At 39.1% G+C, this 18,895-nt stretch overlaps 2 protein-coding genes across 2 annotated transcripts in view; one reads left to right on the forward strand and one right to left on the reverse strand.

Moving 5' to 3' along the window:
- Positions 1-18,895, reverse strand: part of TMEM123 (transmembrane protein 123) — a 73,314-nt gene that overhangs the window by 14,361 nt on the left and 40,058 nt on the right. The window lies entirely within an intron of this gene.
- LOC113610039 (synaptobrevin homolog YKT6-like) lies at positions 13,703-14,454 on the forward strand. Its single transcript, XM_027087833.1, is given in 1 exon segment — positions 13,703-14,454. A coding segment is annotated over 1 exon segment (597 nt). The 3' UTR covers positions 14,300-14,454.

Here is an 18,895-nt window from a genome sequence, read left to right on the forward strand (position 1 = left end):
TAGCTAATTAAAAATAAATAAATAAATAAGGCAAGAATCACATTCACAAGGGCATCAGGCAAGCTGGTATTATTTTTCCTCTGTTCCTGCTCCAAACCTTCCCAGCCTCTCATCCTGGCAATCTTCACTCTCCACAGAATAGAATTCACTCTATCTGCTATTCTTCCCCAACACATTCCAGTCAGCCTGGCTTCTCACTCCTCCCAGCACTGAGTATTATTGGGCTGGCCAAAAATTCATTCAGGTTTTCCCCTAAGACGTCACAGAAAAACTGGAATGAACTTTTTGGCCAACCCAATACCTACTCAGTGCCAAGAACAATGCTAGGAGGCTCTGCAGAAACAAGAAAGATGCGATCCTTCTCAGGTACTCCTTTATTTTTAACTTTATTTTATTATTTATCTTCTTATTTTGCATTTTTCTGGACTCTTAATTGTATTATCTTACCTTTTAAATGGAATTAGTTGGTTATTAATTGCAAGAACTACATCTTGCATTTTCATTTTACTCTACATAAGTGCCAGGCACAGTTTTGGAAAAACTCGATCACTTCTAGCATGTGCTCCACACTATGCAAGGAGGGAAGGCCAAAAGCTATCTCTTCACCATGATGACAAGGCCATGGTCTCCTCTGCTGCCTAATCTTCTGCTACTCTTTTCTGCTCCAGAAGATTTACTGAGCTTTCCCTATGCAGTTTATTTATTTCTGTTGCTTTGTTATATTACTTCCTCTGCCTGGGATACTTCCCACCCATTCTTTACCTGGTGAAACCCTATTACTGCTCCTGGCCCAGCTCAGAAATTACACTGAAGTTATATTAAATGTACAGAACAGGCCACGTAAAAGACAAAGATTATCAACTGGATAGCAAAACTATGAACTGTTCATAAGCAATATATCTTAAAACTAAGATTCCAAAAAGCTGAAAGGTATTGAAAGTGAAGGTATAGGAAAGAAATATACTATACAATTACTAATCAGAGAAAAGGTGATGAGTGGTACTGGTTCATGACGGTGACATGGGAAGATCCTAAACTCACCTCTTCCCATAGACACACTGAATCTACAGCCAATTACACAACAATTTCCTCTGGGAAAAAAGACACCCCAAAACTGGCTGAGTGACTCCTACACATCGGGCAAATGAGAAAAAAACCAACACTGAGGCAGGTAGGAGAGGCTAACACAATCTCGCCATAAACTCTGCAACCCGCTCCTGCCCTCAACCTGCTGCAGTGACACACAATCAGAAGGGAACTCAAAACCCGTAGCTTCTCCCTGAGGAGTGAAAGGTTTGAACCCCACATCAGGCACCCGACTTTTAAGACCTGCACCTGAGAGGTGAGCCCTCTAAGCTTTGAAAACCAATGGGGCCATGTCCTTGAGACCCCCAAGGCCATAGCCAACTGAGAAATGGCTCTTAAAGGGCACTCATCTTCAGACTCACCCCACCCCAAGGACCAGCTCAGAGGCAGTCAATTGAGAGGCACCCAGACTTTATGTGAAAGAGGCTCATTTGCTAATCTTAAAGTTTGGTATGAGCAGAAGGAATCTAATCTAACACATGTCTAAGGGCCTACTGGGGTACCCTCTAGGGACAGAGGCTGGCGGGCACCATCTTTTTGCTCTCCCTTACTCCAGCTCACCAGGATCTCCTAGAAAGGAGCCTATGCCCATCTCTGGTGCCCCAATTTTTGTGGTTGCTGCCAGGGGAGACCTTTAGAATGACTGGTTCTGGTCAGCAGAGTATATGCTCACAAGTTCCATAGGACTGTAACCAACAGAGAAAGAGCTCTCAACCAGCTACCACTCCCCAGGACACAGCAAGAGGCAACAGACCCAGGAGCTCAGCCTTTCTGTGAAAGAGGCCTATTATCTTATCAGCTAGGCCTGAGGGGCAGGCTTCTAATTAAACACACATCTAAGGGCTGACCACAATCCTTTCCAGAGACCTGGGGGGTGGGTGCTATCTTCATGTTCTCCCTCTGCCACACTCCAGAGCACCAGTGTATCCTGGAGTGGACTTGTATATGTGTCTGGTGCCCTGTTTTTTGTGGCTGCCCCTCCCCCCCCAACACCACCAGGGGATGCATTTGATTGCCTGGCTCTGGAGGCCAGGGGGGGCTTGTGTTCCTAGGTCCCATGGGACTGTAACAAATGCAAAGGTAGTTCCTGGCTGGCTGCCACCCCCAGAGAACTGTGCAGATAGCAGATCTTTCTGAGAGAGAGGCCTTCTTGCTTGTCCAGGAGCTTTGGCCTGAGGGGCAGGCTTAGGGTTTGGCACACTTTTAGAGGCCTACAAAGGCGCTCTCGGGAATGGAGGCCAGGGGACACCATCTTTGCACTCTCTCTTTGCCTCAGTCCAGGTCTCTGGGATCTTCTGGAAAGGAGGCTGTCCATTTTTCTGAGGCACCAATTTTGTGATGCTGCCCAGGGGACACCTCCAGATCACCTGGCTCTAGCTGCCAGTGGGACTTATGTTTGTGGTCCCAGAGAACTGTATATATTTGCATACTTTGAAAGCTGTTACCTGAGGGTTTAGCTTCCAATCAGGTTTAGTCTAGGTGCTGACTGAGATCCCTCCTACACTGACAGGTCTTGGCATACTCTCAGCTACTAGCATCCATTAAAAACAAAATAGACTACTTAACAATCAAAAAAGTTTGAGAGACAACCAAGAGCTAGGGCAGGATTGAACAATAAGGTTCATCTCCTACATGGACTCACTCCTTCAAGTCTGGGCAAGGTGGCTGTTTCATCTAATGCATAGAAACCAATGTAGAGAATCAAGGAAAATGAAGAAACAGAGAAATATGTTCCACAGGAAAGAACAAGATAAAACATCAAAAAAAGACTTTAATGAAACAAAGATAAGTAATTTACCTGATAAAGAGTTCAAAATAACTGTCATAAAGATTCTCACTGAATTTGGGAGAAGAATGGATGAATACAGTCAGAACTTAACAAAGGGAAAATATAAGAAAGTAACAAAAGAAGTCACAGAGCTGAAGAATACAATAATTGAAAAATACACTGAAGGGGCTCAAGAGTAGACTAGATAAAGCAGGAGAAAGGATCAGTGAACTCAAGGACAGGACAGTGGAACTCTCCCAATCAAAGCAGCAAAAAGGAAACAGAGTGGAAAAAAAAGTGAAGATACTTTGAGGGACTTACAAGACAACATCAAGCAGACCAATATTTGCATTATAGGGGTCCCAGGAAAATAAGAGAGAAAGGGGCAGAAAATTTATTGAAAGAAAATAATGGCTGAGAAGTTCCCCAACCTGGGGAGGGACTGATATCCAGATCCAGGAAATCCAGAGAGTTCCAAATAAGATGAACCCAGAGAGACCCACACAAAGACACATTATAATTAATGTGTCAAAAGATAAAGACAAGGAGAAAATCTTAAAAGCAGCAAGAAAACCCCCCAACCTATTCCATATAAGGGAATCCTCATAAAAACAACAGATTTTTCAGCAGAAACTTTGCAGGCCAGAAGGGAGTGGCAGAATATATTCAAAGTGCTTAGAGGAAAAACTGTCAACCAAGAATACTCAATCTGGCAAAGTTATCATTCAGAATTGAAGGAGAGATAAAGAGTTTTTCCAGAAAAGCAAAAGCTAAAGGAGTTCACCACTAAACTGGCCTTATAAAAAATGTTAAAGGGACTTCTTTAAGCTGAAACAAGAAGGTGCTAATCAGTAACAGAGAACATATTAAAGAATAAGTATCACTGGTAAAGGTAAAATTCAGAATAATCTAATGTAAAGGTGGTAGATTAATCACTTATAGAGCTAGTATGGAGATTAAAACACAAAACTAATAAAAATAACTATAATTATAATAATTAGTTGAAGAATACACAGGATAAAAAGATGTAAATGTGACATCAAAAACATAAAACGTGGGGGTGGGGAGAGCAAAACTGTAGAGCTTTAGAACCTATTTAAATTTAAGTTGTTACCAGCTTAACACAGACTGTTATAAATAAGTTCTTATATGTAAGCTTCAAGGTAACCACAAAGAAAAACACCTCTAGTAGATACACAAAACATAAAGGAATCTAAGCATACCACTAAAGTATGTCATCAAACCACAAAAGAAGACAAGAGAAGAAGAAAGGAATACAGGACCTGCAAAACAGCCAGAAAACAATTAACAAAATGGAAGTAAGTCCATACCTATCAACAATTACTTTAAATGTCAATGGGCTAAATTTTCCCATTGAAAGATACAGAGTGGATTAAAAAAACCCACCCATCTATATGTTGCCTACAGGAGACTCACTTCAGATACAAGGACACAGAGACTGAAAGAGAGGGGATAGAGAAATATATTCCCTGCAAACGGAAACAAAAAGAAAGCTGGGGTAGCTATACTTACATCAGACAAAATAAACTTTAAAACAAAGATATTAATAAGAGATAAAGAAGGGCATCACATAAAGGTGTTAAACAAATAAGAAAATATTTGTAAATATTTATGCACCCAACATAGGAGCACCTAAATATATAAAGCAAATATTAACAGACCTAAAGGGAGAAAAAGACAGCAATACAATAACAATGAGATACTTTAATACCCCACTTACATCAATGGATAGATCATCCAGACAGAAGATCAATAAGGAAACACTGGCCTTAAATGACATGTTAGAACATAGAGACTTAACAGATATATACAGAACATTTCATCCAAGAAGCAACAGAATGCACAATCTTCTCAGTGCACATGGAGTATTCTCCAGGATAGATAATATATGAGGCCAGAAGACAAGTCTTAACAAAGTTAAGAAGACTAAAATAATATCAAGCATCTTTTCCAACCACAATGGTAGGAAACTAGAATTCAATTACAAGAAGAAAACTGGAAAATGCACAAATATGTGGAAATTAAACAACATGCTACTGAACAAATGGGTCAAAGAAGAAATCAAAGAGGAAACAAAAAATACCTTAAGACTAATGAAAATGTAAATACAGCATACCAAAACTTATGGGATGCAGCAAAAGTAATTCTAACAGGGAAGTGCATAGCTATAAATGCTGACGTCAGGAAACAAGAAAAATCTCACATAAACAACGTAACTTTACACTAAAGAAACTAGAAAAAAAAACAAATTGAGACTCAAAGTTAGTAGAAGAATTAAAATAACAAAGGTCAGAGTAGAAAAATGAAAGAGACTAAAATGACAATAGAAAACATCAATGAAATCAAGAGCTGCCATTTTGAGAAGATAAACAACAAATGGACAAACTTTCAGTTAAAGTCAGAATTGAAAGAGGTGACATCAAAATAGATACCACAGAAATACAAAGAATTTTCAGACACTACTATGAACAATTATATGCCAAAAAATTGGACAACCTAGGAGAAATAGATAAATTCTTTGAAACATAAAACCTTCCAAGACTGAATCATGAAGAAATAGAAAATCTGAACAGACCAATAGGGAGGTTGAATCAGTAATCAAAACCTCCTAAAGATAGCCTCATCCACCAGAAGGCAGACAGCAGAAGCAAGAAGAACTATATTCCTGCAGCCTGCGGAAAAAAAAAAAAACACATTCACAGAAAGATAGACAAGATGAAAAGGCAGAGGGTTATGTACCAGATGAAGAAACAAGATAAAACCCCAGAAAAACAACTAAATGGAAGTGGAGATAGGCAACCTTCCAGAAAAAGAATTGAAAATAATGATAGTGAAACGGATAAAACCTCAGAAAAACAACGAAATGAAGTGGAGAGAGGCAACCTTCCAGAAAAAGAATTCAGAATAATGATAGTGAAGATGATCCAGGACCTCGGAAAAAGAATGGAGGCAAAGATAGAGAAGATGCAAGAAATGTTTAACAAAGACCTAGAAGAATAAAGAACAAACAAACTGAGATGAACAATAAAATAACTGAAATGAAAACTATACTAGAAGGAATCAAGAGCAGAATAACGGAGGCAGAAGAATGGATAAGTTACCTGGAAGAAAGAATGGTGGAATTCACTGCTGCGGAACAGAATAAAGAAAAAAGAATGGAAAGAAATGAAGACAGCCTAAGAGACCTCTGGGACAACAGTAAACGCAAGAACATTCGCATTATAGGGGTCCCAGAAGGAGAACAGAGAGAGAAAGGACCCGAGAAAATATTTGAAGAGATTATAGTTGAAAACGTTCCTAACATGGGAAAGGAAATAGGCACCCAAGTCCAGGAAGCGCAGAGAGTCCCATACAGGATAAACCCAAGGAGAAACATGCCGAGACACAAAGTAATCAAATTGGCAAAAATTAAAGACAAATAAAAATTATTGAAAGCAGCAAGGGAAAAATGACAAATAACATACAAGGGAACTCCCTTAAGGTTAACAGCTGATTTCTCAGCAGAAACTCTACAAGCCAGAAGGGAGTGTCATGATATACTTAAAGTGATGCAAGTAAAGAACCTACAACCAAGATTACTCTACCCAGCAAGGATCTCATTCAGATTTGAAGGAGAAATCAAAAGCTTTACAGACAAGCAAAAGATAAGGGAATTCAGCACCAACAAACCAGCTCTACAACAAATGCTAAAGGAACTTCTCTAAGTGGGAAACACAAGAGAAGAAAAGGACCTACAAAAACAAACACAAAACAATTAAGAAAATGGTCATAGGAAAATACATATCGATAATTACCTTAAATGTGACTGGATTAAATGCTGCAGCCAATATATATACTGTCTACAAGAGACCCATTTCAGACCTAGGGACACATACAGACTGAAAGTGAGGGGATGGAAAGAGATATTCCATGTAAATGGAAACCAAAAGAAAGCTGGAGTAGCAATACTCATATCAGATAAATAGAATTTAAAATAAAGAATGTTACAAGAGACAAGGAAGGACACTACATAATGATCAAGGGATCAATCCAAGAAGAAGATATAACAATTATAAATATATATGCACCCAACTTGGACCACCTCAATACATAAGGCAATTGCTAACAGCTATAAAACAGGAAATAGACAGTAACAAAATAATAGTGGGGGACTTTAACCAATGGACAGATCATCCAATGGACAGATCATCCAAAATGAAAATAAATAAGGAAACACAAGCTTTAAATGACACAACAGACCAGCTAGATTTAATTGATATTTATAGGACATTCCACCCAAAAACAGCAGGTTACACTTTCTTCTCAAGTGCACAAGGGACATTCTCCAGAATAGCTCACATCTTGGGTCACAAATCAAGCCTCAGTAAATTTAAGAAAATTGAAATCATATCAAGCATCTTTTCTGACCACAACGCTGTGAGATTAGAAATGAATTACAGGGAAAAAAATGTAAAAAACACGAACATGTGGAGGCTAAACAATACATTACTAAATAACCAAGAGATCACTGAAGAAATCAAAGAGGAAATCAAAAAATACCTAGAGACAAATGACAATGAAAACACGACGATCCAAAACCTATGGGATGCAGGAAAAGCAGTTCTAAGAGAAAAGTTTATAGCTATACAAGCCTACCTCAAGAAACAAGAAAAATCTCAAATCAACAATCTAACCTTACACCTAAAGGAACTAGAGAAAGAAGAACAAACAAAACCCAAAGTTAGCAGAAGGAAAGAAATAATGAAGATCAGAGGAGAAATAAATGAAATAGAAACAAGAAAACAACAGCAAAGATCAATAAAACTAAAAGCTGGTTCTTTGAGAAGATAAACAAATTAATAAACCATTAGTTAGACGCATGAAGAAAAAGAGGGAGAGGACTGAAATCAATAAAATTAGAAATGAAAAAGGAGAAGTTACAACAGACACCGCAGAAATACAAAGCATCCTAAGAGACTACTACAAGCAACTCCAGGCCAATAAAATGGACAACCTGGAAGAAATGGACAAATTCTTAGAAAGGTATAACCTTCCAAGACTGAACCACGAAGAAATAGAAAATATACACAGACTAATCACAAGTAATGAAAATGAAACTGTGATTAAAAATCTTCCAACAAACAAAAGTCCAGGACCAGATGGCTTCACAGGTGAATGCTATCAAATATTTAGAGAAGAGCTAATACCCATCCTTCTCAAACTGTTCCAAAAAATTGCAGAGGAAGGAACACTCCCAAACTCATTGTAAGAGGCCACCATCATCCTGATACCAAAATCATACAAAGGTACTACAAAAAAAGAAAATTACAGAACAATATCACTGATGAATATAGATGCAAAAATCCTCTACAAAATACTAGTAAACAGAATCCAACAACACATTAAAAGGATCATACACCACGGTCAAGAGGGATTTATCCCAGGGATGCAAGGATTCCTCAATATAGGCAAATCAATCAATGTGATACACCACATTAACAAATTGAAGAATAAAAACCATATGATCATCTCAGTAGATGCAGAAAAAGCTTTTGACAAAATTTGACAGCCATTTATGATAAAAACTCTCCAGAAAGTGGGCATAGAGGGAACCTACCTCAACATAATAAAGGCCATATACAACAAAGCCACAGCAAACATCATTCTCAAAGGTGAAAAACTGAAAGCATTTCCTCTAAGGTCAGGAACAAGACAAGGATATCCACTCTCACCACTATTATTCAACATAGTTTTGGAAGTCCTAGCCATGGCAATCAGGGAAGAAAAAGAAATAAAAGGAATACAAATTGGGCACTGTTTGCAGATGACACGATACTATACATAGAGAATCCTGAAAATGCCACCAGTAAACTACTAGAGCTAATCAATTGGTAAAGTTGCAGGATACAAAATTAATGCCAAGAAATCTCTTGCATTCCTACACACTAATGATGAAAAATCTGAAAGAGAAATTAAGGAAACACTCCCATTTACCACTGCAACAAAAAGAATAAAATACCTAGGAATAAACCTACCTAGGGAGACAAAAGACCTGTATGCAGAACACTATAAGACACTGATGAAAGAAATTTAAAATGATACCAACAGATGGAGAGATATACCATGTTCTTGGATTGGAAGAATCAATATTGTGAAAATGACTATACTACCCAAAGCAATCTACAGATTCAATGCAATCCCTATCAAATTACCAATGGCATTTTTTACATAACTAGAACAAAAAATCTTAAAATTTGTATGGAGACACAAAAGACCCCGAATAGCCAAAGCAGTCTTGAGGGAAAAAAACGGAGCTGGAGGAATCAAGATTCCCTGACTTCACACTGTACCACAAAGCTACAATAATCAAGACAATAGGGTACTGGCACAAAAACAGAAACATAGATCAGTGGAACAAGATAGAAAGCCCAGAGATAAACCCACACACCTATGGTCAACTAATCTATGACAAAGGAGGCAAGAATATACAATGGAGAAAAGACAGTCTCTTCAATAAGTGGTGCTGGGAAAACTGGGCAGCTACATGTAAAAGAATGAAATTAGAACACTGCCTAACACCATACACAAAAATAAACTCAAAATGGATTCGAGACCTAAATGTACGACCGGACACTATAAAACTCTTAGAGGAAAACATAGGAAGAACACTCTTTGACATAAATGACAGCAAGATCTTTTTTGATCCACCTCCTAGAGTAATGGAAATAAAAACAAAAATAAACAAATGGGACCTAATGAAATTTCAAAGCTTTTGTACAGCAAAGGAAACCATAAACAAGACGTAAAGACAACCCTCAGAATGCGAGAAAATATTTGCAAATGAATCAACGGACAAAGGATTAATCTCCAAAATATATAAACAGCTCATGCAGCTCAATATTAAAGAAACAACCCAATCCAAAAATGGGCAGAAGACGTAAATAGACATTTCTCCAAAGAAGACATACAGATGGCCAAGAAGCACATGAAAAGCTGGTCAATATCACTAATTATTAGAGAAATGCAACTCAAAACTACAATGAGGTATCACCTCACACCAGTTAGAATGGGCATCATCAGAAAATGTACAAACAACAAATGCTGGAGAGGGTGTGGAGAAAAGGGAACTCTCTTGCACTGTTGGTGGGAATGTAAATTGATACACCCACTATGGAGAACAGTATGGAGATTCCTTAAAAAACTAAAAATAGAATTACCATATGATCCAGCAATCCCACTACTGGGCATATACCAAGAGAAAACCATAATTGAAAAAGACACATGCAACCCCAATGTTCATTGCAGCACTATTTACAACAGCCAGGTCATGGAAGCAATCTAAATCCCCAACAACAGATGAATGGATAAAGAAGATGTAGTACATATATACAATGGAATATTACTCAGTCATAAAAAGGAACGAAATTGAGTCCTTTGTTGAGACATGGATGGATCTAGAGACTGTCATACAGAGTGAAGTAAGTCAGAAAGAGAAAAACAAATATTGTATATTAAGGCATGTATATGGAACCTAGAAAAATGGTACAGATGAACTGGTTTGCAGGGCAGAAGTTGAGACACAGATGTAGAGAACAAATGTATGGACACCAAGGGGGGAAAGCCGTGGGGGGCTGGGGATGGTGGTGTGCTGAATTGGGCAATTGGGATTGACATGTATACACTGATGTGTATAAAACTGATGTCTAATAAGAACCTGCTATATAAAAAAATAAATAAAACAAAATAGAAAAAAAAAAACAAAACCTAAAAACAAAACAAAAGAAAAACCTCCTAGCAAACAAAAGTCCAGGATAAGACAGCTTCACTGGTGAATTCTGCCAAATATTCAAGAATTAATACCAATCCTTCTCAAAACTCTTCCAAAAAAACAGAAGAGATAAGACTTCAAAAGTAATTTTAAGAGGTCAGCATTACCTTGATACCAAAATCAGACAAGGACGCCACAACAAAAGAAAATTACAGGCCAATACCCCTGATGAATATGGATGCAAAAATCCTCAACAAAATATTAGCAAACTGGATTCATCAATACATGAAAAGAATCATACACCATAATCCAGTGGGATTTTTTCCAGTGATGCAAGGATGGTTCAACATCTGCAAATCAATGTAATATACCACATTAACAAAATGAAGGATAAAAACCATATGATTATCTCATTAGATGCAGGAAAAGCATTTAGGAAAATTCAACATTTATAATAAAAATTCTCTGCAAAGTGGGTACAGAAGGAATGTACCTCAACATAATAGAGGCCATATATGATAAGCCCACAGCTAACATCATACTCAACAGTGAAAAGCTGAAAGCTTTTCCTGTAAAATCAGGAATAAGACAAGTATGCCCATTCTCACCACTTTTATTCAACACAGTATTGGAAGTCCTAGCCCGAACAATTAGGCAAGAAAAAGAAATAGGGGCTTCCACTGGTGGCGCAGTGGTTGAGAATCTGCCTGCTAATGCAGGGGACACGGGTTTGAGCCCTGGTCTGGGAGGATCCCACATTCCGCGGAGCAACTAGGCCCATGAGCCACAACTACTGAGCCTGCGCGTCTGGAGCCTGTGCTCTGCAACAAGAGAGGCCACGACAGTGAGAAGCTCACGCACCACGATGAAGAGTGGCCCCCACTTGCCACAACTAGAGAAAGCTCTCGCACAGAAACGAAGACCCAACAGAGCAAAAATAAATAAATTAATAAACTCCTACCCCCAACATCTTCTAAAAAAAAAAAAAGAAATAAAAGGCATCCAAATTAGAGAGAAAGAAGTAAAATTGTCAGTATTTGCAAATAACATGGTATTATAAATAGAAAACCCTAAAGACTCCACAAAGAAAGTGTTAGAACTAATAAATTCAATAAAGTTTCAGGATACAAAATCAATATACAAAAATCTACTGCGTTTCTATACACTAATAACAAACTATCACAAAGAGAAATTAAGAAACTAATCCCATTTACAACTGCATGAAAGAGAATAAAATACCTAGGAAAAAATTTAACCGAGTAGGTAATGGACCTGTATACTGAAAACTATAAGACATTGATGTAAGGAATTAAAGAAGACACAAATAAATGGAAAAATATTCTGTGATCATGAATTAGAAGAACATTGTTAAAATATCCACACCATCCAAAGCAATCTACAGAGTGCATGCAATCTCTATAAAAATTCCAATGGTATTTTTCATAGAAATTGAACAAATGATCCTAAAATTTGTATGGAATCACAAAAGTCCCTGAGTAGCCAAAGCAATCTTGAGAAATAAAAACGAAGCTGGAGGCATCACACTTTCTAAATTTAAGCTATAATTACAGAGCTATAGTAATCAAAACAGTATGGTATTGGCATAAAAACAGACATATATATCAACAGAACAGAACAGAGAGCCCAGAAACCACACATGTATGGTCAATTAATTTATGACAAAGAAGCCAAGAATATACAATGGGGGAAAGAACAATCTTTTCAATAAATGGAGATGGGAAAACCGGACAGGCATATGCAACAGAATGAAACTGAACCGCTATCTTACACCACACACAAAGCATTAATTCCAAATGGGGTAAAGACTTAATAGTACCTAATGTAAGACCTGAAACCATAAGACATCTAAAAAAAGTAGGTGGTAAAGTCCTTAAGTCTTGGCTATGACTTTTGGGATTGACACCAAAAGCAGAGACAACAAAAGCAAAAATAAACAAGTGGGACTACATCAAACTAAGATGCTTCTGCACAGCAAACGAAACATCAACAAAATGAAAAGGCAACCTATTGAATGCGAGAAAATATCTGTAAATCATGTATCTGTTAAGGGGTTAGTATCCAAATTATATAAAGAAGTCATATAACTCAATAGCAAGAAAACCAGTAATTTCATTTAAAAAATAGGCACAGAATCTGAATAGACATTTTCCCAAAGAAGACATAAAACAGACATATGAAAAGTGTTCAACATCACTAATCATCAGGAAAATGCAAATCAGAGACACAATGAGATATCACCTCCTAACTGTTAGAATGGCTATTATCAAAAAGACAAAAAATAACAAGTCTTAGGAAAGATATGAAGAAAAGGGAATCCTTGTGCTCTCTGGGTGAGAATGTAAATTGGTGCAGCCAGTTCGGAGGTTCCTCAAGATAGACCTACTGTATGATACAGCAATCCACCCCTGGGTATTTATTCCAGCGCCCCCCCCCAAATGAAAACACTAAGTTGAAAAGATATATATATATATATATACACACACACTGCCATGTTCAGTCCAGCATTATGTACAACAGCCAAGATATGTAACCTAAGTGGCCTTTGATGAGTGAAGGGATAAAGATGTGACACAGACACACACGCACACGCACGCACACACACACACACACACACACACAGTGGAATATTGTTCAGCCATTAAAAAAAAGAAATCTTGCCATTTGTGACAACAGGAATGGACCTTGAGTGCATTATGCTAAGTGAAATAAGTCAGAGGAACAAAAGTACTGTACGATGTCACTTTTATGCGGAATCAAAAGAAAAAACTGAGCTCACAGATAGGCGGCTGTCAAATGTGGAGAAGCTGGGGCGGGGCAGGGGTGGTGGGTGAAAAGGATGAAGAGGACAAAAGGTACAAACTTTCAGTTATACAATAAATAAGTCAGGGGATGTAATGTACAGACTGGCGACTATAGTTAATACTGTACTGCATATTTAAGTTACTAAGAGAGTGGCCGACCCGTCAGCAGCTGATGGCGGTCTCGAGGGGCAGCGCCATGCTGCTCCCTGCAAACTGGTCCTGCGGCCAGGCGGGTAGCTAGCCCGAGAGCGCGGCGCCATGAAGCTGTACAGCCTCAGCGTCCCGTACAAAGGCGATGCCAAGGCGGTGCCACTCAAAGCTGCGTACGACGTGTCCTCCTTCAGCTTCTTCCAGAGGTCCAGCGTTCAGGAATTCATGACCTTCACAAGTCAACTGACTGTGGAGCGCTCTTCAAAAGGCAGCAGAGCTTCTGTCAAAGAACAAGAATATCTGTGCCATGTCTAAGTGAGAAGCGACAGTCTGGTGGGAGTGGTCATTGCTGACAGTGAATACCCATCCCGGGTGGCGTTTACCTTGCTGGAGAAGGTACTAGACGAATTCTCCAAGCAGGTCGAAAGGCCAGACTGGCCAGTTGGATCCCCCAATACCATCCAGTATGCAGGTCTGGACGGTCACCTCAGTAGATACCAGAACCTCCGAGAAGTTGACCCAATGACTAAAGTGCAGGCTGAACTAGATGAGACCAAAATCATCCTGCACAACACCGTGGAGTCTTTGTTAGAGCGAGGCGAGAAGCTAGATGACCTGGTGTCCAAATCCGAAGTGCTGGGAATACAGTCTAAAGCCTTCTATAAAACGGCCTGGAAACAAAACTCGTGCCGTGCAATCATGTGACAGCAGCTGGCAGAGGCCCCTGAGCTGGAACGTCACCGTCATTCACATCGCAACTGCAGCCCCCAGGAAGCAGAGCCGCTGTGGAACGACCCAAGTGGGACAGACTCAACTTTGGCTTTGGAGCTCCTGGGAGGAACCGAAGGGTGGAAGGGACCTGGCGGTGGGGAACATTCAAATTCACATGTCTAGTAATTTGAGGCCCCCTAAAAGTGTATTTTTGGGGCCAAATGAAACCATAAAGCTCAGTGACTCCCGTTTAAAAAAAAAAAAGTTACTAACAATAAATCTTAAAAGTTCTCATCACAAGAAAGAAAAAAAATTTGTAACTATGTGTAGTGTTGGATGTTAACTAGGCTTATCATTTTGCCAGTATACACGATTATCAAATCATTATGCTGTATGCCTGAAACTAATACAAAGTTTCACATCAATTATACCTCAATAAATAAAAGGAATGACCTTTGCCTCTTTTAAAATTAAGTTTTATACACTATGCTTATGTAATAAAACAGATTCCATAGTCCTTCTCCTACCAATTTTGTCACTTAAAAACATGCTCAAGGGCTTCCCCGGTGGGGCAGTGGTTGAGAGTCCGCCTGCCGATGCAGGGGATGAGGGTTCGTGCCCCGGTCCGGGAAGATCCCACATGCCGCGGAGCGGCTGGGCCCGTGAGCCATGGCCGCTGAGCCTGCGCGTCCGGAGCCTGTGCTCCGCAACGGGAGAGGCCACAGCAGTGGGAGGCCCGCGTACCGCAAAACAAAAAACAAAAAACATGCTCAAGATTATAAGATAATTCAGTAAAGAGACTTTTTTTGGTGGGGGAGGTTTCTTGTAAATTCAAGTCAGGAAAAGCTACGAATGAGGGCAGAAATCAGTTGTGATAAATTAAAGGAATAACTAGTACCTACCAGCCATGAGTAAAAAGAAAAAAAACCCAGAGATAAGACACTGATAACACAAGCCAAATTATGACCATAAATAAAGTTTTCCTGGCACACAGCTACACTCATTCACTCAAATATTGTCTGTGTCTGCTGTGATGCCAGGACAGAATTGATTATAGTTGCGATGGAGACCATATGGGCCCCAAAGCCACAAGTATTTACCATGTGGCCCTTCACAGAAAAAGTTCACTGATTTCTGTCACAGGTTGTGGGTTTGTTTAATAAATGTTAATGGTTTGTAAAAGCTCCTTCCTGTAAGAATCAAACACATAAAAATTACATACCAGCAGCAGACTGTTCCCTAACAGAAGAATGTGTGGTTTTTCACACCATTACTGAAGTAACTGTATCCTAAGCAAACACTCACCCTGGCCATCAACTTTTTTCTCGGGAAAGTACCCATAGCACTTATAGCTTAGAGCAGTATAACTCCCCGGTATTCCTTTCAAGATAAACTAGTTGCAAAATATACTTCTAGGCCACACATGTAGTCACTTAAAACACCATTTATAAGCTTCCAGTTGTGGAGGTCATAAGTACGAATGGACGGCTCAGCTGGGTCTCTGCTCAGGGTCTCATGAAGGCTGAAATCAAGGTGTGGCTACGCTTGGCTCTTATCTGGAGGCTCTGGGAAAAAACCTGCTTCCAAGATCATTTAGGCTGCTGATAGTATCCAGGTCCTTGCATGAGGGTCCCATTTTCTTACTGTCTGTCAGCTGGGGCCACTCCATGCTCTTAAAGGCCACCTGTATTCATGTGGCCCCTCTGTCTTCAAAGCCAACAGCAGCATGTCCTTCTCACGCTTCAAATCTCTCCGACTTCCACTTCTGCCACCAGCCAGAGAAAACTCTTTGCTTTTAAAGGGCTCATATGATTATGCTAGGCCCACTCAACAGTTTACCTTAAGGTCAACTGATTACTAACCTTAAGTACATCTGCAAAAACCCCTCTGCCAGGTAAGATAACATAATCACAGGAATGATGTCTCATATTCACAGGTGAGGGAATAAGACAAAGGGTGAGGGTCACTGGGGGGGTCATCTTAGAATTCCACCTCCCACACAGTGTTTTGGGTAAAGTTGATCCTGATTTGCAAATCTGGGAAAACTAAATTCCTAGCTGTTGAATGGGAGAAAGTGTCAGCAACCCCTCATTAAATTCAAAGGTTCAAAAGTCGGGCAAACAAAATTGGCTCCCAACCATAGGCAGGCTAAAGTTCCCCTATGTGAATTTATTGAATATATTGTTTTTGGAGGGGGAGGGAAGGTTACAAAAATGTGTTTCCTCATGTCCTGAATAATTAGTTATTAGCTACCAACAACTAACTGTCAAACCAGGGTTAATCAGGTCCCTTGTGTACCTGAACACAGAATTAACCCAATGCTGTGAGGCAAGTGAGCAACCTTCTCAAGGCTCCAGGGAAGAAATTTAAAATGGTCCTCTAGCAACAAATTACCAAGAGAATTAAAGCCTGTTCATTCATCATCTCTCAGCTACCTCAACTCCCCAGGACAATGTGTGTCCAGTCTGTTAGACAGTGGTTTCTTTTGAAGTGTTCTTTTAACCACTTTTCTTATTCAGAAAATTCCATATCAGCTTTACCTCCCATTGAAGACGTGAACATCAGAGTGAGCTCAATGGTACTCTAGTAGAAGAAAAATGAAAAAACTGATTTAGGCATAGATTTATTACTCTAAAAAGAGAATTCAATATATCTATTTATGAACAGGAATTATTGGTGCAGATTAGAAGCATATGGCACAAAGACTGGGGGATAGTTTTGCCAGCATTTCTACCTCGGAGGTAGTAGTATCAATTCTATCTATCAGCTCTTTAACATTTCCTACCATGCTTGGAATGGCTTTTCTGAATTAAGTGGAAAATGAACTGTGTTCCTCCTTTGTTTAAGCCAGGAAGTAGTAATGCTGGAAATACACTTTAAGTGACTGTGAGACTTTTTCATTCCAGTTACATGCCGAGATCACACTTCTTTCTGTAGAAACTTAGAAAATATATTGGAAGATAATGGAAAATTTATATAGAAATATGCACATACCTACATATCATATATGCACTATATATAAATATGCACTTTGTCTTAGAAACTGTGATGGATATTTTCTGTTTGTCCCTCTAGATCCCTCCCTACCCTTGTCCCACCAGCCCTCTGCCCTAAAAAATGACATAGGTTCCCTTAACCCCTAGGCTTCTGGTTTGGTTAAGCCAAAGGGAAGGCATCATCTGCTGATACTTTATATTCCTCCTTATCCTTATTAGCTTGTATAACTAATTTGCCTGAAAGGACAGTGTCTTTTACTGTTTGGGGACAGATTCAATCTGGGATGAGCCCACAGAGCCAAGCCCAGTCCTGTGTGCTCTATGCTCTACAGCTGTCTGTCTGCTATATTTATTTGATGTGTTTATTTAATGAATCTTTAAACAGTCCTCATTCTGAGCCAGACACTGCTCTAATATATTGTAAATATTAGCAATCTTCATAATTACCCCGAGAGGCAGATGTTATGGTCATCCCCATTTCACAGATGAAACTGAGGTACAGAGAGGTTCAGTGACTTGAGAACAAACTAGTAAGGGGAGGAGCCAGGACGTGAACTGAGCCTCTGCTTTCAAGCACTGTGTTCCGTTGCCAGTCACGAAAAGTAGTGCCACCAAAACAAAAAGCTTTGGTTGGGATGGGTGAGTGTGTCATTGCCCCAGTGTTGACCTTCAACATGTTGTTAGATAAGAATAAGCTAGAAAATAGATTTTAGGGAGAAAAAATGATAACATACTCAGAGTTACTCTAAGTATTTAACAAACCTCAGCTGGGTATATACCGAATACTCTTGCTGTTCCATGTTCTACAATCCTACATATAGCAAATACTACCAGTCTGTCTCCATTGTAAAATACACAAAAAACAATAACTTCTCATATCCTGAAATATCATTTCATTGTCCCAGTAGCGCTAAAATGTATGAGAAAACAGGTCTGAAATATTTTGAAATAACATTATTAGTGCTATATCTGCAACATCAAAAGACTCTGCAGGTGGTGTTGTCACTCAGTCACAGAAGATTTATGGTCTGAACATGGAGAATAAGCATGTGTAATGTGCAGCTGCCACATAAGAATTTGGTCGTTAACGAGCTCAAAGCAACACAACAAAGAGATATTCAGTCAGCAAAAAAACTGTCTGCTCAAATGTCAGCAAAAAGAAATCCCTAGAGATGACAACTGTACAGTTTATAATCCACTATTAAATAATTTTAACTCATTGTATAAAGGCATTCGAATATTTAATACTGAACACTTTTTCTTACATGACAAAAGAAAAATGCAAACTTTACATAATTACCAAAAAATACATACTTGCTTAAATGCTAGACATGGTACCAGAATCATGATGGCAGTAATCTGTGGGAGTAGGAAGAAAATAATGAACATCTGCTGCGCCAGTAACTGGACTAGGCGCTTTTCATATTTTTAATTTTTAAAAAATCTCATGTGATCTGTATAATAGCACTGAGAAGTGGGTTTGCTCCCTGCAATTTACAGATGAGAAAACTGTGACTCAAGTTAACTAAATGCTCCAAATCGCTGTCAGACATGGTGGTGAACAGACCATAACACAGGTCGTTGGACTCCTCCG

Source organism: Aethalodelphis obliquidens, unplaced genomic scaffold (assembly GCF_003676395.1).
Source record: "Aethalodelphis obliquidens isolate GAN/ISIS:26980383/991018 unplaced genomic scaffold, ASM367639v1 scaffold60, whole genome shotgun sequence".
NCBI classification, from domain to species: domain Eukaryota; kingdom Metazoa; phylum Chordata; class Mammalia; order Artiodactyla; family Delphinidae; genus Aethalodelphis; species Aethalodelphis obliquidens.